Source organism: Sus scrofa, chromosome 1 (genome assembly GCF_054392235.1).
Source record: "Sus scrofa isolate SSC_HxYL_T2T_F1_AM1 chromosome 1, Sscrofa_HxYL_maternal_Yorkshire_Landrace_v2.0, whole genome shotgun sequence".
Taxonomy (NCBI): domain Eukaryota; kingdom Metazoa; phylum Chordata; class Mammalia; order Artiodactyla; family Suidae; genus Sus; species Sus scrofa.
The window spans coordinates 233663108-233683186 of NC_139383.1; the positions used below are offsets into that span (position 1 = coordinate 233663108).

A 20079-nucleotide genomic window follows, 5' to 3' on the forward strand; every position below is an offset into this window, starting at 1 on the left:
AATCCTTCACAAAAACAGAATCCTTCAGTGGCAAAAACAGTTCTTTTCACTCACCCTTGTAAGCTTGACAATACAACCACAAGGTCAACGGATAAGATGCTGCTAACAAGCCTTAATGAATTAGCATGTACACTTGACCTTGGTCAATAGTTTCCTAGCAACAGTAAAGAAAAAAAAAAAAAACCACATAGGCTGATATTGAATTCAGGCAAGAGAGAAAAGGAGAGAGGACAGGGAGTATAGGTGATGCCAAAGAAATCAAGATCCAGATAGAGCCAGGATGCTTCCCGACCCTCATTACATCATCTTTCTCAAAAAAAAAAAAAAAAAAGGTGGATACCAAAGTGCATATGATTAGGGCAGGTGTTAACATCAAGTCCTCACTTCACAGGATTTTGGCAATTTCTCCTTCTCAGTAGGAGAGTGGCTGGTTTCTGACTAAGAACTGTTAGTGCCAAAATGGTTTCCTGCCTCAAAATATATTTACTAACTGGTCCCTGGAATTGGGGATGCCAATAAAAGGTAAACATTACCTGAAGGGGGTGATGTGTATATTGCCATTATCACTAATCAGCAGTTTAGTTTTACTTAATTAGATCACCCATGGGGAAAAAGCTGATGATAAAGAGCAACTTAAGGCAGAAATAGAGACCTCAGGTTACCTAGAGACCTTGGGTTACACTAAGTGCCTGACAGGATGGGCAGCTATGAGGGTACTAAGTGCTGAGGGAAAGCAGCAGGAAACACTAGCCTGGAGAAAGTGAGAAAGGGGTGCTAACAGGCCACTTCTCTAATCCAGTTTGTCACTGACCAACACTAAAAGTTAAGTGAGCTCTGACCTACTAAGGCCACCAATACACCAAACTTGCAATTCTGATTTCACATTTCCATAGAGGATATAATATATACAAAATCATTTTCTCTCAAAGTCTATCTGGGAAATAAAACTGAGAACATCTTTTACTGATGAGGAAACTGAACTTAAGGGAACTATAGTAGGTCAATGACAGAGCAAAGATTTACATACAATGAATACTTACTGAGCATCAACCTTGCGTGACTTGCTTCAAGAGTTACAAGAGGAATGCCTTCAATAGACTAACAGTGACTTACAGAGGCAACAGGCTAATGCATATGAGGAAAGCAGAAAATAAGATAGTAAAGAATCAAATGTTAAACTGTAGTTTGCAGTTTGAGTGGGTGGTTATCAGCTTTGGTAAGACTCAATCTTCTAATCAGGAAATGTGGATTCCTAGAATCTATCTATTAAAAGAAGAGGGCCCCAAGGTCTTTTGAGATGGCAAAGTAGAAGGACTTGAGCTCATCTCCTCATAGAAAAACACCAAAACCACAAGTAACTGCTGAACAACCATCAACAAATTAAACTGGAAACTACCAAGTAAGATATTCTACACCCAAAGACAAAGAAAAGCCACAACGAGATGGCAGGAGGGGTGTTTTTTTGCAAGATAAGCAAATCATATACTTGCCAGGTGGGCAACCTACAATCTGGAAAATAACCATATTGCAGAAGCTCTCTCACAGGAGCAATAGCTCCAAACCCATGTCAGGCTCCCCAGCCTGGAAGTCTGGCATTGGGAAGAGGAGCCCCAAGAGTATTTGGTGTTGATGGTTAGCAGGGCTTGAGTGTAGAAGCACCACAGGACTTGGGGAAACACAGACTCCACTCTTGGAGGGCACACTCAAGGTTTCACCTGAACTGGGTCCCAGGGCAAAGCAAGGACTACGTAAGAATCTGAGCCAGATGTACCTGTAGGTCTTAGAGGGTCTCCAGGGGAGGCAGGGGTCAGCTGCAGCTCATTTTGGGGTCAGGACACTGGGCAGAGGTCTCAGGGAATAATCATCAGTGTGAGCTTCCCTGGAGGCTGCCATTTTGGAAATATTTGGCCCCACCCAACACCCTGCAGGCACCAGGACTGAGAAGCCCCAGGCCAAAAAATCAGTAGGGTGGGAACACAGACCCAGCCATCAACAGACAAGCTGCCTCAAGTCTTCTTAGGCACAGAGCCACCTCTACTCCCACCCCATAATACAGCCCTGCCTACCAGAGGGACAAGACTCAGCTCCACCTACCAGCAGGCAGGCACTAACCAGTTCCTCCCATCAGGAAGCTGGCACAAGTCCCTGGACCAACTTCACCCACCAGGGGGCAGACACCAGAAGCAAGAGGGGCTACAACTTTGCAGCCTTCAGAAAGGACCACAACAAAAAGCTAGACAAAATGAAATGGCAGAGAAATACACTCCAGATGAAGAAACAAGACAAAACTCCAGAAGAACAATTAAGTGAAATGGAGATAGGTAGCCTACATGAAAAAGAGTTTAGAGTAATGAAGTAAAGATGATCCAAGATCTCAGTGGGGGGGGGGTGTGCAGGGACAGAAGCAAAGGTTGAGAAATTATAAGAAATATTTAACAAAGAAATATAAGTTTTAAAGAACAAAGAGATGAAAAATAAAATAACCAAAATGAAAAATACGCCAGAAGGAATCAATAGCAGAATCCATGAGGCAAAGGAATGAATAAGTGAGATGGAAGACAGACTGCAAGAAATCACTGATATGGAACAGAAAAAAGAAAAAAGAATGAAACGAAATGAGGACAGTCTAAGAGAACACTGGGACAACATTAAATGCATCAACATTTGCATGATGGGAGTCCCAGAAAGAGAAGAGAGGGAGAAAAGGTCTGAAAATATTTTAAGTGATAATAGGTGAAAACTCCCCTAATACAGGGAAAAAACAAACAAACATTAATTCAAATCCAAGAGATAGAGCAAGTCCCAGGATAAACCCAAAGAGGAACACACTGAGACACATATTAATCAAGTTGACCAAAATTAAAGACAAAAAGAAAATATTAAAAGCAACTAGAGAAAAACAAGCAACATACAAGGTAACTCCCCATAAGGTGATCAGCTGGTTTTTTTAGCAGAAACTCTGCTGGCCAGAAGGGAGTGGCATGATATATTCCAAGTGATGAAAGGGAAAAAAATACAACCAAGAATACTCTACTCAGCAAGGCTCTCATTCTGATTCGACAAATAGCTTTGGCACAGTAGGTTAAGAATCTGTGGTGGCTCAGGTTGCTGCGGAGTTGTGAGTTTGATCCCCAGTCTGGTGCAGTGGGTTAAGGATCAGTGTTAACTGCACTGCAGCTCAGATTCAATCCCTAGCCAAGGAACCTCCACATGCTGCAAGGGCAGACTACAAACAAACAAACAAACAAACAAAAAGCAGCTTTACCAACAAGCAAAAGCTAAGAGAGTTCAGCACCACCAAACCACCTTTATGACAAATGCTAAATGAACTTCTATAGGTGGAAAAGAAAAGGCCACAGTTAGAAACAAGAAAATTACAAATTACAAGGCTTCACTGGTAAAGGCAAATACATAGTAAAAGTAGGAAATCATCCACACACAAATATAATATCAAAACTGGCAATGGTTGTGATGAGGATAGTGTGACTGTAGGCTATTGGAAAGGCATTTGAAATTAAAAGATCAGCAACTTACAACAATCTTGAGTCTATTTGTGTATAGACTGCTACATCAGAAGCTCATGGCAACCACAAACCAAAAATCTACATTAAATACACACACAAATTAAAAAACAACCCAAAGACAACACTAAAGATAGTCTTCAAACTACAAGAGAACAAAAGAGGAAGGGAAGAAAAAAGACTAGCAAAAACAAATGCAAAAGAACGAACAAAATGTGGGGGTTCCCCTTGTGGCTCAGTGGAATCCAACCTGACTAGTATCCATGGCCTCACTCAGTGGGTTAATGATCTGGCATTGCTATGAGCTGTGGCACAAGTCACAGGCAGACATGGCTTGGATCCCACATTGCTGTGGCTGTGGCATAGGCCAGCAGCTATAGCTCCAATTCAACCCCTAGCCCAGGAACTTCCATATGCTGCAGGTGCAGCCTTAACAAAAAAAAAAAAAAGAAAAAAGAAAAAAAGAACAAAACGGGAGTTCCCTCGTGGCTCAGATGGTTAAAGATCTGGTGTTGTCACTTCTGTGGCACAGGTTCGATCCTTGGCCTAGGAACTTTCACATGGTGTGGGTGCATCCAAACAAACAACAAACAAACTAATTCACAAAATGGCAATAAGAACATACATATCAATAATTATCGTAAATGTATTAAATGTTCCAGCCTAAAGACATACACTGGCTGAATGGATACAAAAATAAGACCTGTATATATGTTGTCTACAAGAGACCCATTTCGGATCTAGGGACACATAGAGTGAGAGGATGGGAAAAGGTACTCCAGGAAAATGGAAAGAAAGCTTTCAAAAGAAAGCTCAAGTAGCAGTACTCATATCAGACAAAACAGACCTTAAAATATAATTACAAGAAACAAAGGACACTACATAATGATCAAAGGCTCAACTGAAGAAGAAAACATAGCAATTGGAAACATATACGCACCCAACATAGGGGTACCTCAATATAAAAGGCAACTGCTAACAGTCGTAAAAGGAGAAATCAGCAATAACACCTCAATTACATCAATGGACAGGTTATCCAGACAGAAAATCAACAGGAAAATACAGGCATTAAATGACACATTAGGCCAGATGGACTTAAGGGATATTTATAGAACATTAAATCCAAAAAAGCTGGAGTTTCTGTCATGGCACAGTGGAAACGAATCTGACTAGGAACCATGAGGTTGTGGGTTCAATCCCTGGCCTCGCTCAGTGGGTTAAAGAACCGGCATTGCCATGAGCTGTGGTGTAGGTCACAGACGTGGCTCAGATCCTGTGTTGCTGTGGCTGTGGTATAGGCCAGCAGCTACAGCTCTGATTAGACCCCTAGCCTGGGAATCTCCATATGCCATGGTTGTGGTCATAGAAAAGACAAAAGACAAAAAAAAAAAAAAAAAAAAAAAAAAAAAAATCCAAAAAAGCAAAGAAACGCATTCTTCTCAAGTGCATGTGAAACATTCTCCAGGACAGATCACGTATTGGGCCACAAATCAAGCCTCAGTAAATTTAAGAAAACTGAAGTCATATCAAGCATCTTTTCCAACCACAAAACCGTAAGATTAGAAATCAACTACAAGGAAAAAAAAAAAACTGCAAAAAACACAGATACTAAACAATATGCTACTAAACAACTAATGGATCACTGAAGAAATCAAAGAGGAAATTAAAAAATACCTAGAGACAAATGAAAACAAAAAACATAATGATCCAAAACCCTTGGGACACAGGGGTTCCCACTGTGGCTCAGTTGTTTATGAACCCGACTAGTATCCACGAGGACAGGGGTTCAATCCCTGGTCTCACTCAGTGAGTTAAGGATCCAGCATTGTTGTGAGCTGTGGTATAGGTCACAGATGCAGCTGGGATCCCATGTTGCTCTGGCTCTGGCGTAGGCCAGCAGCTACAGCTCCAAATGGACCCCTAGCCTGGAAACCTCCATATGCTGTGGGTGTGGCCCTAAAAGACAAAAAGACAAAAAACAAAAACAAAACAAAAACCCCATGGAACACAGCAAAAGCAGTTCTAAGAGGGAAGTTTATAGCAATACAAACTTACCTGAGGAAATAAGAAAAATCACAAATAAACAACCTAACCTTATACCTAAAGCAATTAGAGAAAGAACAAACAAAACCAAGTTAGGAGAAGGAAAGAAATCATAAAGATCAGAGCAGAAAGAAATGAAATAGATGAAGAAAACAGTAGAAAAGATAAATGAACCTAAAAGCTAGTTCTTTGAAAACATTAACAAAATTGATAAACTTTTAGCCAAACTCATCAAGAAAAAAAAAAAGTGGTGGTGGGGAGAAGGCTCAAATCAATAAAATTAGAAATGAAAAAGAAGTTACAACTGACACCACAGAAATACAAAGGATCATAAGAGATTACTACAAGCAACTATATGCCAATACAACAACTTAGAAGATATGGACCAATTCTTATACAGGCACAATCTTCCAAGATGGACCAAGGAAGAAATAAAAAATATGAACAGACCAATCACAAGTACTGTAATTGAAACTGTGATTAAAAACTTCCAACTAGCAAAAGTCCAGAACAAGATTGACTTTCACAAGTCAACTCTATCAAATGTTTACAGAAGAGTTAAAACTTATCCTTCTGAAACTATTCTTAAAAACTGCAGAAGAAACACTCCCAAACTCATTCTATGAGGCCACCATCACCCTGATACCAAAAACAAAGATACCACAAAAAAAAGAAAATTACAGACCAGTATCACCAATGAATATAGATACAAAAACCCTCAACAAAATCACTAGCAAACCAAATATAATAATCTAGTAAAAGGATTGTATACCATGATCAAGTGGGATTTACCCCAGGGATGCAGGGATTTTTCAATATCTGCAAATCAATCAGTGTGATACACCATATTAACAAACTTGGGAATAAAAACCATACGATTCAGAAGTTCCTGTTGTAACTTCTGAATCATATGTTAGCAGTAACAAACCGGACTAGGATCCATGAGGATGTTGGGTTTGATGCCTGACCTTACTCAGTGGGTTAAGGATCCAGTGTTGCCTTGGGCTGTGGTGTAGGTCACAGACGTGGCTTGGATCTGGTGTTGGCTGGCAGCTGCAGCTCCGATTTGACCCCTAGCCTGGAAACTTCTATATGCTGAACATGCGTCCCTCAAAAGACAAAAAAAAAAAACAAACTAACAAACAAAAAAAACCCAGTATATGATCCCCTCAATAGATGCAGAAAAAGCTCTTGACAAAATCCAACACCCATTTCTGATAAAAAAAAAAAAAGATAACCTCCAGAAAGTGGGTATAGAGGGAGCCTACCTCAACATAATAAAGGCCATGTATAACAAGCCCACAGCTAACATCATTATCAATGGTGAAAAGCTGAAATAATTCCCACTAAGATCAGGAACAAGACAAGGATAACCACTCTCACCACTTTTATTCAACAGTTTTGGAGGTCCTAGCCATGGCAATCAGAAAAGAAAAAAAATTAAAGGAATCCAAATTGGAAAAGAAATAAAACTCACTATTTGCAGATGACATGATACTATACATAGAAAATCCTAAAGATGCTAACAGAAAACTACTAGAGCTCAGCAATGAATCTGGTAAAGTTGCAGGATACAAAATTAATACACAGAAATCTCTTGCATCCTTTGCACTAACAATGAAAAACAATAAGAGAAATTAAGGAAACAATCCCACTTACCATCGCATCAAAAAGAATAAAATACCTAGGAATAAACTTACTTAAGGAGGTAAAAGACCTGCACGTTGAAAACTACAAGGCATTAAAGAAATCAAAGATAACACAGATGGAGAGATCCATGTTCTTGGATTGGAAGAATGAATATTGTCAAAATGACTATACTACCCAAGACAATATACAGATTCAATGCAATTCCTATCAAATTACAAACTGCCTTTTCCCTAGAACTAGAACAAAAAAAATTTCAAATTTGTATGAAAACACGAAAGACACTAAATAACCAAAGCCATCCTGAGAAAGAAAAATGGAGCTGGAGGAATCAGGCTTTTTGATTTCAGACCATATTACAAAGCTACAGTCATCAAAACAGTTTGGCAAAAAGACAAAAAAAAACAAAAAAAAAAAAAAACAAAAAAAAAGGGAGTTCCCGTCGTGGCGCAGTGGTTAACGAATCCGACTAGGAACCATGAGGTTGCGGGTTCGGTCCCTGCCCTTGCTCAGTGGGTTGACGATCCGGCATTGCCATGAGCTGTGGTGTAGGTTGCAGACACGGCTCGGATCCTGCGTTGCTGTGGCTCTGGCGTAGGCCGGTGGCTACAGCTCCAATTAGACCCCTAGCCTGGGAACCTCCACATGCCACGGAAGCGGCCCAAAGAAATAGCAAAAAGACAAAAAAAAAAAACAAAAAAAAACAAAAAAAACAAAAAAACAGTTTGATGCTGGCCAAAAAAAAACAGATACATAGATCAATGGAACTGGAATAGAAAGCCCAGAAATAGACCCATGCATCTATGGTTAATTCATCTACAACAAATAAGGCAAGAATATCCAGTGGAGAAAAGAGTCTCTTCAGTAAGTGGCGCTGGGAAAATCAGAGAGCTACATGTAAAAGAATGAAATTAAGACACTTTGCATAACACTATACACAAATATAAACTCAAAATTTAAATGTAAAACCAGATATTATAAAACTCTTAGAGGAAAATATAAGCAGAACACTCTGACATAAATTACAGGAATATCTTGTTGGATCACCTTCTAGAGTAATAAAAATAAAAACAAAAATAAACAAATGGGAGCTAATTAAACTTAAAAGATTTTGCACAACAAAGGAAACCATTAACAAAATGAAAAGACAACCCACAAAATGGGTTGAGAATATTTACACATCAGGCAACCAACAAGGGATTAATCTCCAAAACATACAAACAACTCATGCAGCTCAGTATCAAACAACAAATGACCCAATCAAAATCCAGACAGACACTTCTCCAAAGAAGACAGATGACCCAAAATACATGAAAAGATGTTTAATATCGCTAATTATTACAGAACTGCAAATTGAAACTACTATGAAGTACCACCTCCCACAAGTCAGAATGGCCATCACCAAAATGTCTACAAACAATAAATGCCGGAGAGGGTGTGGAGAAAATAGAATCCTCCTATATTGTTGGTGGGAATGTAAATTGGTATAACCACTATGGAAAACAGTATGGAGGTTCCTCAAAAAGCTAAAAATAGAATAACCAAGTGATCCAGCAATCCCACTACTGGGCATGTGTTTGGAGAAAACTGTAATTTGAAAAGATACATGCAGCCCAGTCTTCACTGCAGCACTATTTACAATAACCAAGACATGGAAGCGATCTAAATGTCCATTGACAGAGGAATGGATAAAGAAGGTGTGGTACATACACACAATGCAATATTACTCAGCCATAACAAGGAATGAAAAAATGCCATCTGCACCAATGTGGATGGACCCAGAGATTATTGAACTAAGTGAAGTCAAAAAGAGAAAGACAACTACCATATGGTATCACTTATATGGGAAATCTAAAATATGATACAAATGAACTTGTTTGCAGAACAGAAACAGACTCATAGACTTTGAAAACAAACAAAAAGGGACAGGTGGGGGGGATGGATTGGGGGTTTGGGATGGTATATGCACACTACTGTATATAGGATAGATGGCCAATGGGGACTGGCTATATAGCACAGGGAACTCTACCCAATGCTCTGTGATAAACTATATGGGAAAAGAATCTGAAAAATAATGGATATGTGTACAAAGCGATTCAGTTATACATGTTGTACAGCAGAAATTATCACAACATTGTAAATCAACACTTCAGTAGTACTTTAAAAAAATGGGGAAAAAGCCCCCACAAAGAATAGGGCCCAAACTGCAATGAAAAGGAATGTGATCTGGACTGAGGTGAGTCAGTGTGGTAAGAAGTGGGGTATGTGGATAAATAATGACATCCTACTGTACAGCATCGGGAATTATACTTAATATCCTGTGACAAACCATAATGGAAAAGAATATGAAGAAGAATACATATATATAAGTATTGAGTCACTTTGCTGCGCAGCAGAAATGAATGCATTTTAAGTCAATTATACTGTAAAATTTTTTTAAAAAAATATATGAATGTTTAAAAATAAAGAGTTGGGTATGGAGACAAGCCTGTATAAAAAGAAGTAGATTTAGAATTTATAGGTGTCAGACCAATGAGTAAGCCAATGTAGGGTGAGTTGGGGGGTCCTTACATGCCAAAGGAGCCATCTGGATCCAGAGGGGTCTGCATAAGTCATACCTGAAATTTATGCAGGGAAATTACTTCCTGGAGGAATCTCTTTTTTGTCTTTCCCGAAAACGAAGGACACAGACATTCAAGCTGATTTGCCCTCTAAAGCTGTGATTGGTGGGCCAAGGCTGCTGGGTAACATAACCCACCTATTCTCAGCTATTTCTTCTGGGAAGCTGAGGCCAAAATGCCCACCTCAGCTCCAAACCTCCTTCGATCCATTCCTAGCCTTACTTAGTGTTTGGTGTTCCATTAGCAGGATCTGACCAGCTAAAGAGGTCAAGTGGGCAGTTGAGTGCCTGTTGTCTTAGTGTGGGAAATAGCTGGAGAGAGAGATTGCCAGTGGGACTTTTCAGGAGAGTGAGGTGGCCTTTGTTGAAATAAAACAATATCCTTTCTGTGGCTATTCTCAACAAAGTGAAAACTGTGCTTCGATGGAAGTGGACTGAGAAGCTACATTTCTGTATTAAGACCATGTTGTCAGTTACACTTGTAATGAGAACATTTCCGAGGATTTAACTGGGTTTACATAAGGAATTCAATTATCTATGATATATCTGTTCCTCTCCCTGCACCTTCCCTTCTTTCCCTAAATAGCCCCACTCCACTTACAGAAAATACTGAAAGTGCATAGTTGGAAGAGCTGACACAATATTTCTAAAGAATCCTGGGAAGTTTCTTGAGCCCCAACTTATTAAGAGAGCATGTCAGACACTCAAACTGTAGCCCTGTGTGCCGCATTTCTATCTAGAAAATGATAACGAAAGCCTCTCTGGCTAAATTATCCACTTCCTTCCCTGCTGCTTTCCCCATATTTCTTGGCAGTTTCACATATACATTGACTAGTGAGACAATCCATTACAACATTGAGAAAGATTCCTCTTGGGAATGCGGTCAGGTCACGAGAAAAAATTGTAACCTGGGAGTTAAAAAAATAATCAGTCTTTCCTATCACTTATTTTCATTCCACAGAGCACAGAGTCATTGGAGACCTTGCCTTCTGCTGTAGTAAAAAGTTTGCTCCATGTTTTTTCCAATCACTGTTTGCTCCAGTGATTCCAATATGGTGATGGCCTGATGTCAATGGAGAGACACCTGTCCTGGAGCTGAACTGACAGGTGAAACTCAAAAGGTGAGTTAAAGGAATCAGAAATACTTCTAATCCAGGAGAAGAGAGCAAAAGCACACATTATCCTATCTCCTTTTATTTTTTGATGATTGAAATGAATTATGTATTTGCTTTCCAAAAGGGATTTCCAGGTCAAGCCTTTTCATTTTGAGGTTTCAACAGTAAGATCATTATGTCTTTAAACAAAATAAAACTACGTCGGTCACATCAGGTCCTCCATGGTTCATAGAAAAGCAGATTTTTTGGTTGTTGTTATTGACAACGAAGTTCTGTTATTTATTTCCCACTGGCAGGGATATGGCAATTTACTGCTAACCCTAAGTTGAAGAATGGGCCATTACAAGTACCCTGGTAAAAGGAGGCATCTTGAAAACACTTCATTTTTAAAGTACAGACCATTAACCTATATAAGCACATAAACCTGAGAAGAAATCAATGTATCCACTTTGACCTCAGCAAACATCATTCCCACTGCAATTATTCGTATTCTGGCTGCCATCCTTCCCACATATGTTCAGTGGTTTCCAAACTCTAAGCCCCTTATCAAGCCCACAGCTCCTGAACTCTTCAGGTTTTTCCCTGTAGAGATGCAAATCCACTTACCAATTAGAGTTCTTCACCTTAAATAGTACAGCCCTCGCCTTGACCTACTTTTTACCTCTTCACTCTTACGTGTGTGATAGAAGCCAAATGCAAGTGTTTGTGCTCAGTACATACACAAACACAGCCTGAAATTAAAATGAAAAACTTAGGACATTTATCTTTTATCAACACAGTTAATAAGGCAATCATTTTCTATAAACTGCACACATAATATACGAATGTTTGCTTTTAGTTTTTCAAGAAAATGGATAGTAACATCGAGACAATCCCTTCGTATAGTAAGTGATCACTGAATAACGATGCCAACCCTTTCTCTTTTTTTTAAATATAAGGCAAAGAAATACAGAAATATAGTTTTAAAAGTCATGAGCCGCAAAGGAAGTCCAAAAGTCCAACCAGCACTACATGGCTTATAGCAAAAACTAGTCATTTTCCCTACTCCTTCTGGCTCTGTGGTCCGCTTTTATCATTTCGTCTGGTATTCACTTCTAGAGTCTTAAGTAGTATGTTTACATTACCTCACCTTGATTTTTCACCTGCAGATACTATTTCTTAGCTTCTACTATAAAAGATTAGGATATACCTCTTTTATACTATACCTTCCCTTAGCCTCTCAATATTAACTGTTTCTGGCTAATCAATATTCAGTGTTTGCATTACGAAGCCTATGCATGTGCTCTTCCCTGAGACACATGCATTGCATTATTGCATTTCCTACCAGTATAACAACTGTTTTTAGCGAGGTAAATAACTGATTTGTTTGGCCGTTTGCTTAGTTTTCAGTGTACTGATCAGTAATTTATGCCAAACCCTCTAAATCTAAAACTCCTCTAGGTAAGAACATAGTAGGAAATCCCTCATTTAAACCCTTTCTGGAAACCTATCCGGAGCCCTCCAAGCTCTGGATTGGCTGCTGCCTTGTCCTTCTCACAACCTCATCTGAGATCTCCTTCCCCATCACCCTGGGCAGCTCCTCTGTCTCATTTCCTGGATGTCCCATCTTCTCTCTTCACTTAGATTTACACTCCCATGGCTGGAGGGGGGTGGGGGGGCAGGAATCCTTTAGTAGCTTCCGGAGAAAAGGTGCTCCCAGAGGTAAATCTCTGGGACCCCACAAAACTGAGAACATGTTGACTCCACCTTCACACTTAATTGGAAATTAGACTGAGTGCAGGCCTCCTGGTTTCCAGTGTTGCTTCTCAAGAGTCCACCACCATAGTGATTCCTGACTATTTGTAACCGGGTTTTCATCTCCCTGAGAGCCTGCAGGATGTTCTCTTTTTCCCTTTTGTTCTGAAACTTCTGTGCCTGTATTTCATTGTTCTAGGTCCCCATTGGGATCTTTTCATCAGGGAACTCTCACGTCCCTTGCGTCTAGACAACGCTGTTTCATAATTTCTCCATATTTTCTATGTTCTTCTTCCTATCCTTTGCTTTAATTGGTCCATGTTCTTGATTTCCTCTACTTTGTCTCCTAAACTTCCTTCTGAAGGATTTCAAAAATTCCTGCTGTCATTTTCTTAAAAATTTGGGGGAATTTTTTTTTAAATAGCATCCTATTCTTACTTGGTGTCTCCACTAACTTTTCCTACTTGAGGATACTGACGAATGTGTTATTGGTTTTTCCCACTCTGAGCACTGCCTTTATTTCTCCAAGTACCTTTTCCATGTGCTTTTTTTTTTTTTTTTTTTTTTTTTTTTTTTGGCTTTGTATTTCCTAGGAGAGGACAAATACAAAATTAAATGTCCGGTGATATTTAAAGGTGGGTCCCCAAAAGTCTACTGGAAGATCCATGAGAGGCAGTAACCTTTACTGTGGGGTCATCAGGTGGAAACCCAGGTTTTATGCTGGAGAACCCCCAAGCGGAGTAACTGTGAGTATTCTTTCTTGGGCCTTTCTGTCCCCATGAACCTCCCCTCTCCCCCAGGAATATTCTAACTTCCTGCTGGAGTTGGGAACTGGGAGGGGATGGGTTCTACGGCTGATAGCTAAGAATTCCAAAGCTTTCTCAGAGTCTCACTGCTTACTGGGCTCTGTTTTCCATAAGGCATCCTCATCCCCATATTCAGCTGTGGCTAGTGTCTCCAGTTCCGGCACTTCTCTGGCTCGCCCACCCTTACAGTAAATCTCCCACCTTCTGGGGAAGGGAGGGAAGAGAAGCAAGCTGGCAGCAGGGGCTGGAGAAGGGGTTTAGAATCTTCTTTCTCCCATGACAGACCTTCAAACATTCATCTGTTTTTCAGCCATACTCCTGTCATCAGAGGTAACTGGTGTCTCAGGTTTCTGAGCCTTTCTGGGAGACCAAGGCACAAATCCTCACAGACACTTGGCAGAGTAGGGAAAACAGAAACCTCATCAGTGTGTTCAAATCAATCAGGCTATGCTGTGGCAACAGAATACCCCCAATCCTCAAGGCTTAAAAAAATAAAGTCCAAGTCTTCTCTCATACTTTATGTTCACACAGTCAGCAGGAAGCCCTGCTAATCCCAGTCACTTGGGACCATAGTGACAGAGGCTCTGCCATTGTGTGGCACCACCATCTTAACCTGAGGCTTGAGGCAGAGATGGCTGTTCCACGCTGCTCCTGCTGAGAAGCAGCATCAACTTCACTGCTCCCACCTCACTGGCCGTGTCTAGCTCCTAGGAGATGAGGGGCTGTAGGGTGGTCCTCCCTGTGCTTGAGAGACAGGACAACTGGCAATATGGAGGGCTGGGGGGGGGCACTAACGTCTACCACCGCCAGTCACCAGAACACTTGGATGTTCTAAAATTTTGTTCTCATCTGCTGCCACTCGCTCTGTCTCCTGTTGCTTGTGGCTTTACATATTTTTATCATTTTACTGTCATTTTTATGTAATCTTAAGAGAGAGCAGAGATAGACACCAATTCAAGCCACACAACACAGCAGTTCAAAGAGCCCAAACCCTCCCATTTATGCAATGTGCTGGCTCCCACCCACCTCCCTGATTCCATCATGACTCTGCTCTCTACTCAGAGGGAGTCTGCTGCCTAAAGAGAGATGGGGAGGCTGCAGAACTTTTCACAACTGGTCATTCATTTAATAGCTATTTTTCAAGAAGGGGGTTAGATGGTAGTTTTCAAACATATACCTGGAAAAGAGGGACTTTACTAGGAACAAAGCATTTATAAGTTTAAAAAAAAATTTCCACTCAGTGCTGAGTATCTAGTCTACATTTTTTAAGTTCATATTAATGAGCATTCCTATCTTCACGTTCTGTACCACTCACCAGCACACAGATGCCAGTTTGCTTAAGAGAAAAACAGGAAAGTTCTTAGAGAATTAAAAGCAGATTTAGCCATCAGCAGATATCTCTGGTAAGTAGTAGTACAGGTGGTTTTTATTTCCATGTATGTGTTGTGCTGCAGTTTCTGATTTTGCTATTTTAAGAATGCAGTGCTTCTGGAACAAGAATTTTAGGGCCCCCCTTCTCCAGGCCTGTTGACCCATGATCCCAATGGGATAGTTCCTTCCATGAAAACCATACCTGCCTTAATAAGAGATTTAGCTAAGTCTCTAATCCACAGAATTTACATGAGGAAACTACCCAGATGATACCTGTCCTTTAAATCAGTGGTTCTTAATATTTAAGAATCACAGGGAGGAGTTCCTTCTGTGGCGCGCAGAATCAGTGGTGTCTCTCAAACACCAAGGATACAGGTGTTTGATTCCTGTCCTGGCACAGTGGGTTAAAGGATCCAGTGTTGTTATAGCTGTGGTGCAGGTTGTGACTGTGGCTCAGATCTGATCCTTGGCCCAGGACCTCCTATGCCACGGCAGCAGCCAAAAAAAATAAAAATAAAAAAAAAAAAAAAAAAGAAGGGGAGAATTTACAAAACAAAACAAAGCAAGAGAAAAAACCCAAACAAAACCACAGATCACTGGGCCCCACCTTAGGTATTTGGACTTGACAACTAAAGGCAGTAATTTGTTTGGCCATGCTCACAGCATATGGAAATTCCTGAGCCATGGATTGGTGCCACAGCAGAGATCCAAGCCAGAGCAGTGACAACACTGGATCTTTAACCCACTGAGCCAGAGAACTTCCAATAATTTGTATTTTCACCAAGTACCTTTCAGGACAACTCCAGACCACAGTGCTTTCCCCTTTTAGACAACAGCATACATGGAATGAGCATTCAGCAATTTTTTTTTTTTTTTTTTTTTTTAGGATCATGCCCATGGCATATGGAAGTTCCCAGGCTTGGGGCTTGGGGCTGAATCAGAGCTGCAGCTGCCAGCCCATGCCATAGCCATAGCAACATGGGATCCGAGCCGTGTCTGCAACCTACACCACAGCTCATGGCAATGCCAGATCCCCAACCCACTGAGTGAGGCCAAGGATTGAACCTACATCCTCATGGATACTAGTCAGGTTCATTACTGCTGAGCCACAAAGGGAACTCCCAGTAAATATTTTTTGATACTGAGCTGGAAATCAGAAGAATGTGTATCCTTATATTTTCCCCCATAATACCACCAGAGAGGTAGCAAATGAAGATCTTTCCTATAAATATGGCGTGACAGATGAAATACAATCCATAAACTCAAATGGCTAAAAGATGACTGGAGGAATATTTTAAGGCACAGGTTTTGGGGTTTGCTTTGTATTAACTGTTCATAACCCAGTAAGCCCTACTCACCAATTTCTTAACATTAAATTGAATTTTCTAAAGCACCACCCAATATTCTAGAATCAATTCCACCTTCGGAATGAAACATCTTCCAATAGGTTAAGTTGTTTTCCCAGTTCAAATAGATAAAAACATGCACCCAGCCCTAGTGTAGGCTGTACTGTGGATTCATGGTGAAGCTGTAGGGACGAGGAGGTAAACCTTCGGTTTCATGGAGCTAGTGCCAGTGAGAAAGCTGAAGAGACCAGTATCTAGAAGAATGCTCCCCCAAGTTCCCGTCATGACTCAGTGGTAAATGAACCCAATTAGTATTCATGAGGACGTGGGTTCGATCCCTGGCCTTGGTCAGCGGGTTACGGATCCCGTGTTGCCGTGAGCTGTGGTGCAGGTTACAGACAAGGCTCAGATCCCATGCTGCTGTGGCTGGGGTGCAGGCTGGCTCTACAGCTCCGATTCAACCCCTAGCCTGGGAACCTCCATATGCTGTGGGTGTGGCCCTCAAAAGACACACAAAATGCTCCTGCAGCTTCTTCTCAAATGGCTCTTCAAGTTTCTAAAAGGATATAGAACCTGGTCTTTTGCCAGCTCCCCATTTTTAAAGACCTGCTGCATTTCCACTACATCTGCAAAATGTTTGCTGAATCCCTCCCTCCTAGCCAGGAGGAAGCTAAAGACAGCTGGAGGTCACCGAGAACTCTGCATGTGAGTGAATTAGTTTTTTAACTGCTTGCAAGTGAAGCCTGGAAAACACTGGGGAGAGGCAGAGCCTGCGGAACTGGCTGACCCAGTGCTGCCCCCTCGCTGAGGAGGACGCACATCCTTTCCCAACCAGTTCCAACCTTTCTTTAAAGATGCCCGAAATTTTATCAGTTAACAGCCAATACTGACCATCACTAAAAGAGACAAATGATACCTCTCTGACCTGCATAGCCCTTTAGCTATAAGTAAAATGTACAACCAGCTTCCAATAATGGTTTCTCACTCCTGAAGATACACTGAGCAAAAGCCTAGTGCAATCACAAAATGCAGAATTAAGTGAAATTGAATTTAACTCGTGACCCTTCTTCTACTCCAAGCTCCCATTTTAAATAAAAGTGCTTAAAAATTATTCAAAAGAATGGAAAAGTGAGAGTCAGAGCAGAAAAAGAATCTTTAGAGCCAGGTTGTGGGGGGCAAAGGTTAGACTTCTTGATTTATTTTGAATAGACTGTGACACCTAAGCTTGCCAAGTTATCAAATTTCTTAGGTATTTCAAAAATGGAAAATAAAATGCCAACAGGGCAGCAATCGCTTTCTGCAGCTCTTCATAAGAAAGTTTTTATTTCAGCTTAAAACCAAAAATACGTCTTTCATGAGGTGAGAAGGTCACACTGGTACCATCGGAAATGAAAATTAAGCCCTTTCTGAAAGTCACATTGAGGCACAGGGGGAATAAGAAAGCTGCAGATACCCCTGGCTGGAAAGAGCCCAGAAGGATTTCCTTGTTTTCCTCCAGAGAGGCCATATTGTCCATGGCAAACCTTTAAGGGGGTGGCTTTAAGGCAGTGGCTTTCAAATTGTGGTCCTGGGACCACCAGCATCGGCATCACCCGGGAACTTATTAGTAACAGCATTGAATTTCAGCTGAGTCTCAAGATCCCAGACAACAGCAAAGGTTAAGGAACACCCACACCTCTGCCCATTTTGTGTTCTGGAAATGGCTAAGACTCAGATTATTCACAGGTGCCCCTTGTTCATTTATGGCAAGCAAGACACAGACCCTCCCAATTCCCATTCTTTGCCTGACAAATGGGTAAGTGAAATGCTGATTAAGCAGAACAAAATGTTTATTAACAAGCCTTTGATTACCACTTCTCACCTTCTTCCGGTTCCCTCAACCTTGGTCAGCCTACAACCCCTCCTCAACAGCCCCTCCAGGGACTAGGCTGGTTTCAGGTTAAAACACTCTCTTGTGAGCAATGCATTCAAGCCTTGCTTTCATCCCGCTTCCTCAGCCTTGTTTTTCTAGCCTTACCTACTCCTCCCTACAAAGGAACCCCCTTTTTGCCTAACTCTAGAGACCACTGAGGGTCTTACAGAGTCAGCGGTTCTACTACTGCATTAGGCCTCCTCCCCTATTACAATAGTAACTTTCCCCCTTTGCCATAATCCTTTCCAGTAAAGTCTCTCCTTACTCAACCCACACTTATTGTTTACTGGATGCTAGCAATGCAAATTTTTAGGCTCTGCCCCGCCCCTTCTAAGTGAGAAACTGGGGAACAGGGAGTAGTGGAAATCGATTTCTGAACAAGCGCTCCAAGGGCTGTTTGAGAAACACTGATTTATGCAACCTCTCCTCACTTCATCCCCTCCCACCTGTATTTCACTCACTGGGGCTTTAGTGCAAGCTGTCTCTGAAGCTTACGGTGGACACGATTTTTAGCGTCCCCACTGATCATTTATCTCATCAAGTCATCTCCCAATGACCACCCAGCGCCCGTCTCCCAGAAGACCGCGCCTAGAGCTGGGCAAGTCCGAATCCGCACACACTTACATCTCCATCCACCGGCCTCTGGTCGTCACAATCCTTGGTGGGACTAATATCCTGGCGCATGACCCAGATGGGCTCTTTGGGCTCGTCGGGGGTGTAAGGCGAACGGATGGTCCTGGTTTTCACTTCCTCGATGGCCTCCTTGATGTCCTTGATGGCCAGCGAGATGGCATCCCTTTTCTCCTTGCTGTACCGCTGCACCGCCTCGCTGCCCACGGTACCCGCCAGCCGCTGTTGCCCCGCCAGGGTCTGCAGGCCAGGGCTGTCGGGGCGGCCCCCGCCTGGGGTAGGAGCACGCTCCAAGTCCTGCTCGGCCTCGGGCATGTCCTCGGCTGCTTTGTCGAGGCTCTGTGAGCTCATGCTCTGCTTGACCTCAGCCACGATCTGGTCGATGTCCTCCTCCTGCTCGTAGCTGTCCATGCGCGGGTAGGGCGCGAACTCGGCCTCCTTCTCCGGGCTATCAGACTCGCCGTCGGAGCGTTCATCATAGTGGTGTAGCCGCGCGCCCAGGGCCTCCTGGCGATACGCAGCTGCTTCGTCGCGCTCCTGCTCGTACAGCCTCAGGCCGTCGTGCCCGTCCAGCTCGGGCGCGTCTCCGATCTCCTCGTACACGTGCTCCTGGAGGCCCCCGTAGTCGGCGTAGGGTTCAGCGTAGGGCTCGTCCTCGCCGCGGTGGAAGAGCCGGTGCGTGTAGACGTAACCCGAGTATGCAGCGTTCATGGCCTCCTCGTGTTCCAACGAGTGGAAGTGCAGGTGGTTGGGCAGTGTGCGGCGGTGCGTGGCCTCCGCATGCTCGGCCTCCGCCTGCTCCGTGTACTCCTCGGCCTCGGGTCGGTACTGCACGGCGTATGCGCTCTCGTCCTCTGGGTCCTGCGCGCGCTCGGCGTCGTAGCCGTCGCGGGCCGCGGCAATAACGTCACCCTCAGCGGTGTCCGTGTGGTTGTGAAAGCCGCTCTCGGTGCTGGCAGAGCGCGCCAGGCACTCCCCGCGCTCCTCCTCTTCCTGCTGCTGCCCGGGCGATGCTCGGAGGTCTTCGACAGCGCGCCCGCGCGAGGGTCGGCCCCCATAGTGCTGCTGCTGCTGCTGCTCCTCCTCCACTTCGGGGTGCTCCAGGTCGGCCTCTACCAGCTCGTTCACCTCCCCGCCTGGCGCCTCGTCGGTCACTTCCACCTCCGCCTCCGCGGCCCCCTCCAAGTGGTTCATGGTGGGCGTCGGGGACGGCTGGGAGAGAGGTTGGGCCGGCTCAAAGCGCTCTCATTTTGTTCTGCCCGGCTGGAAAAACAAGAAGGGAGGGGTTGTTAACGTGGTTCAGACTGTAGTCAGAAGCTGAGTACCAAGATAAC

General features: G+C 42.8%; 1 protein-coding gene across 9 annotated transcripts in view; it reads right to left on the reverse strand.

Annotated features, from left to right (window-relative positions):
* APBA1 (amyloid beta precursor protein binding family A member 1) overlaps nt 1-20079 on the reverse strand; it is a 239843-nt gene that overhangs the window by 59551 nt on the left and 160213 nt on the right. For all 9 annotated transcript variants that reach the window (XR_014822669.1, XM_084987534.1, XM_084987523.1 and 6 more), the window contains exon 2: nt 18740-20008. Coding sequence is in view for 8 of the 9 variants with exons in the window: in XM_084987534.1 (XP_084843660.1) it covers nt 18740-19939 (1200 nt within the window). In the remaining variant the exon portion in view is untranslated. The remainder of the gene's footprint in view (nt 1-18739; nt 20009-20079) is intronic.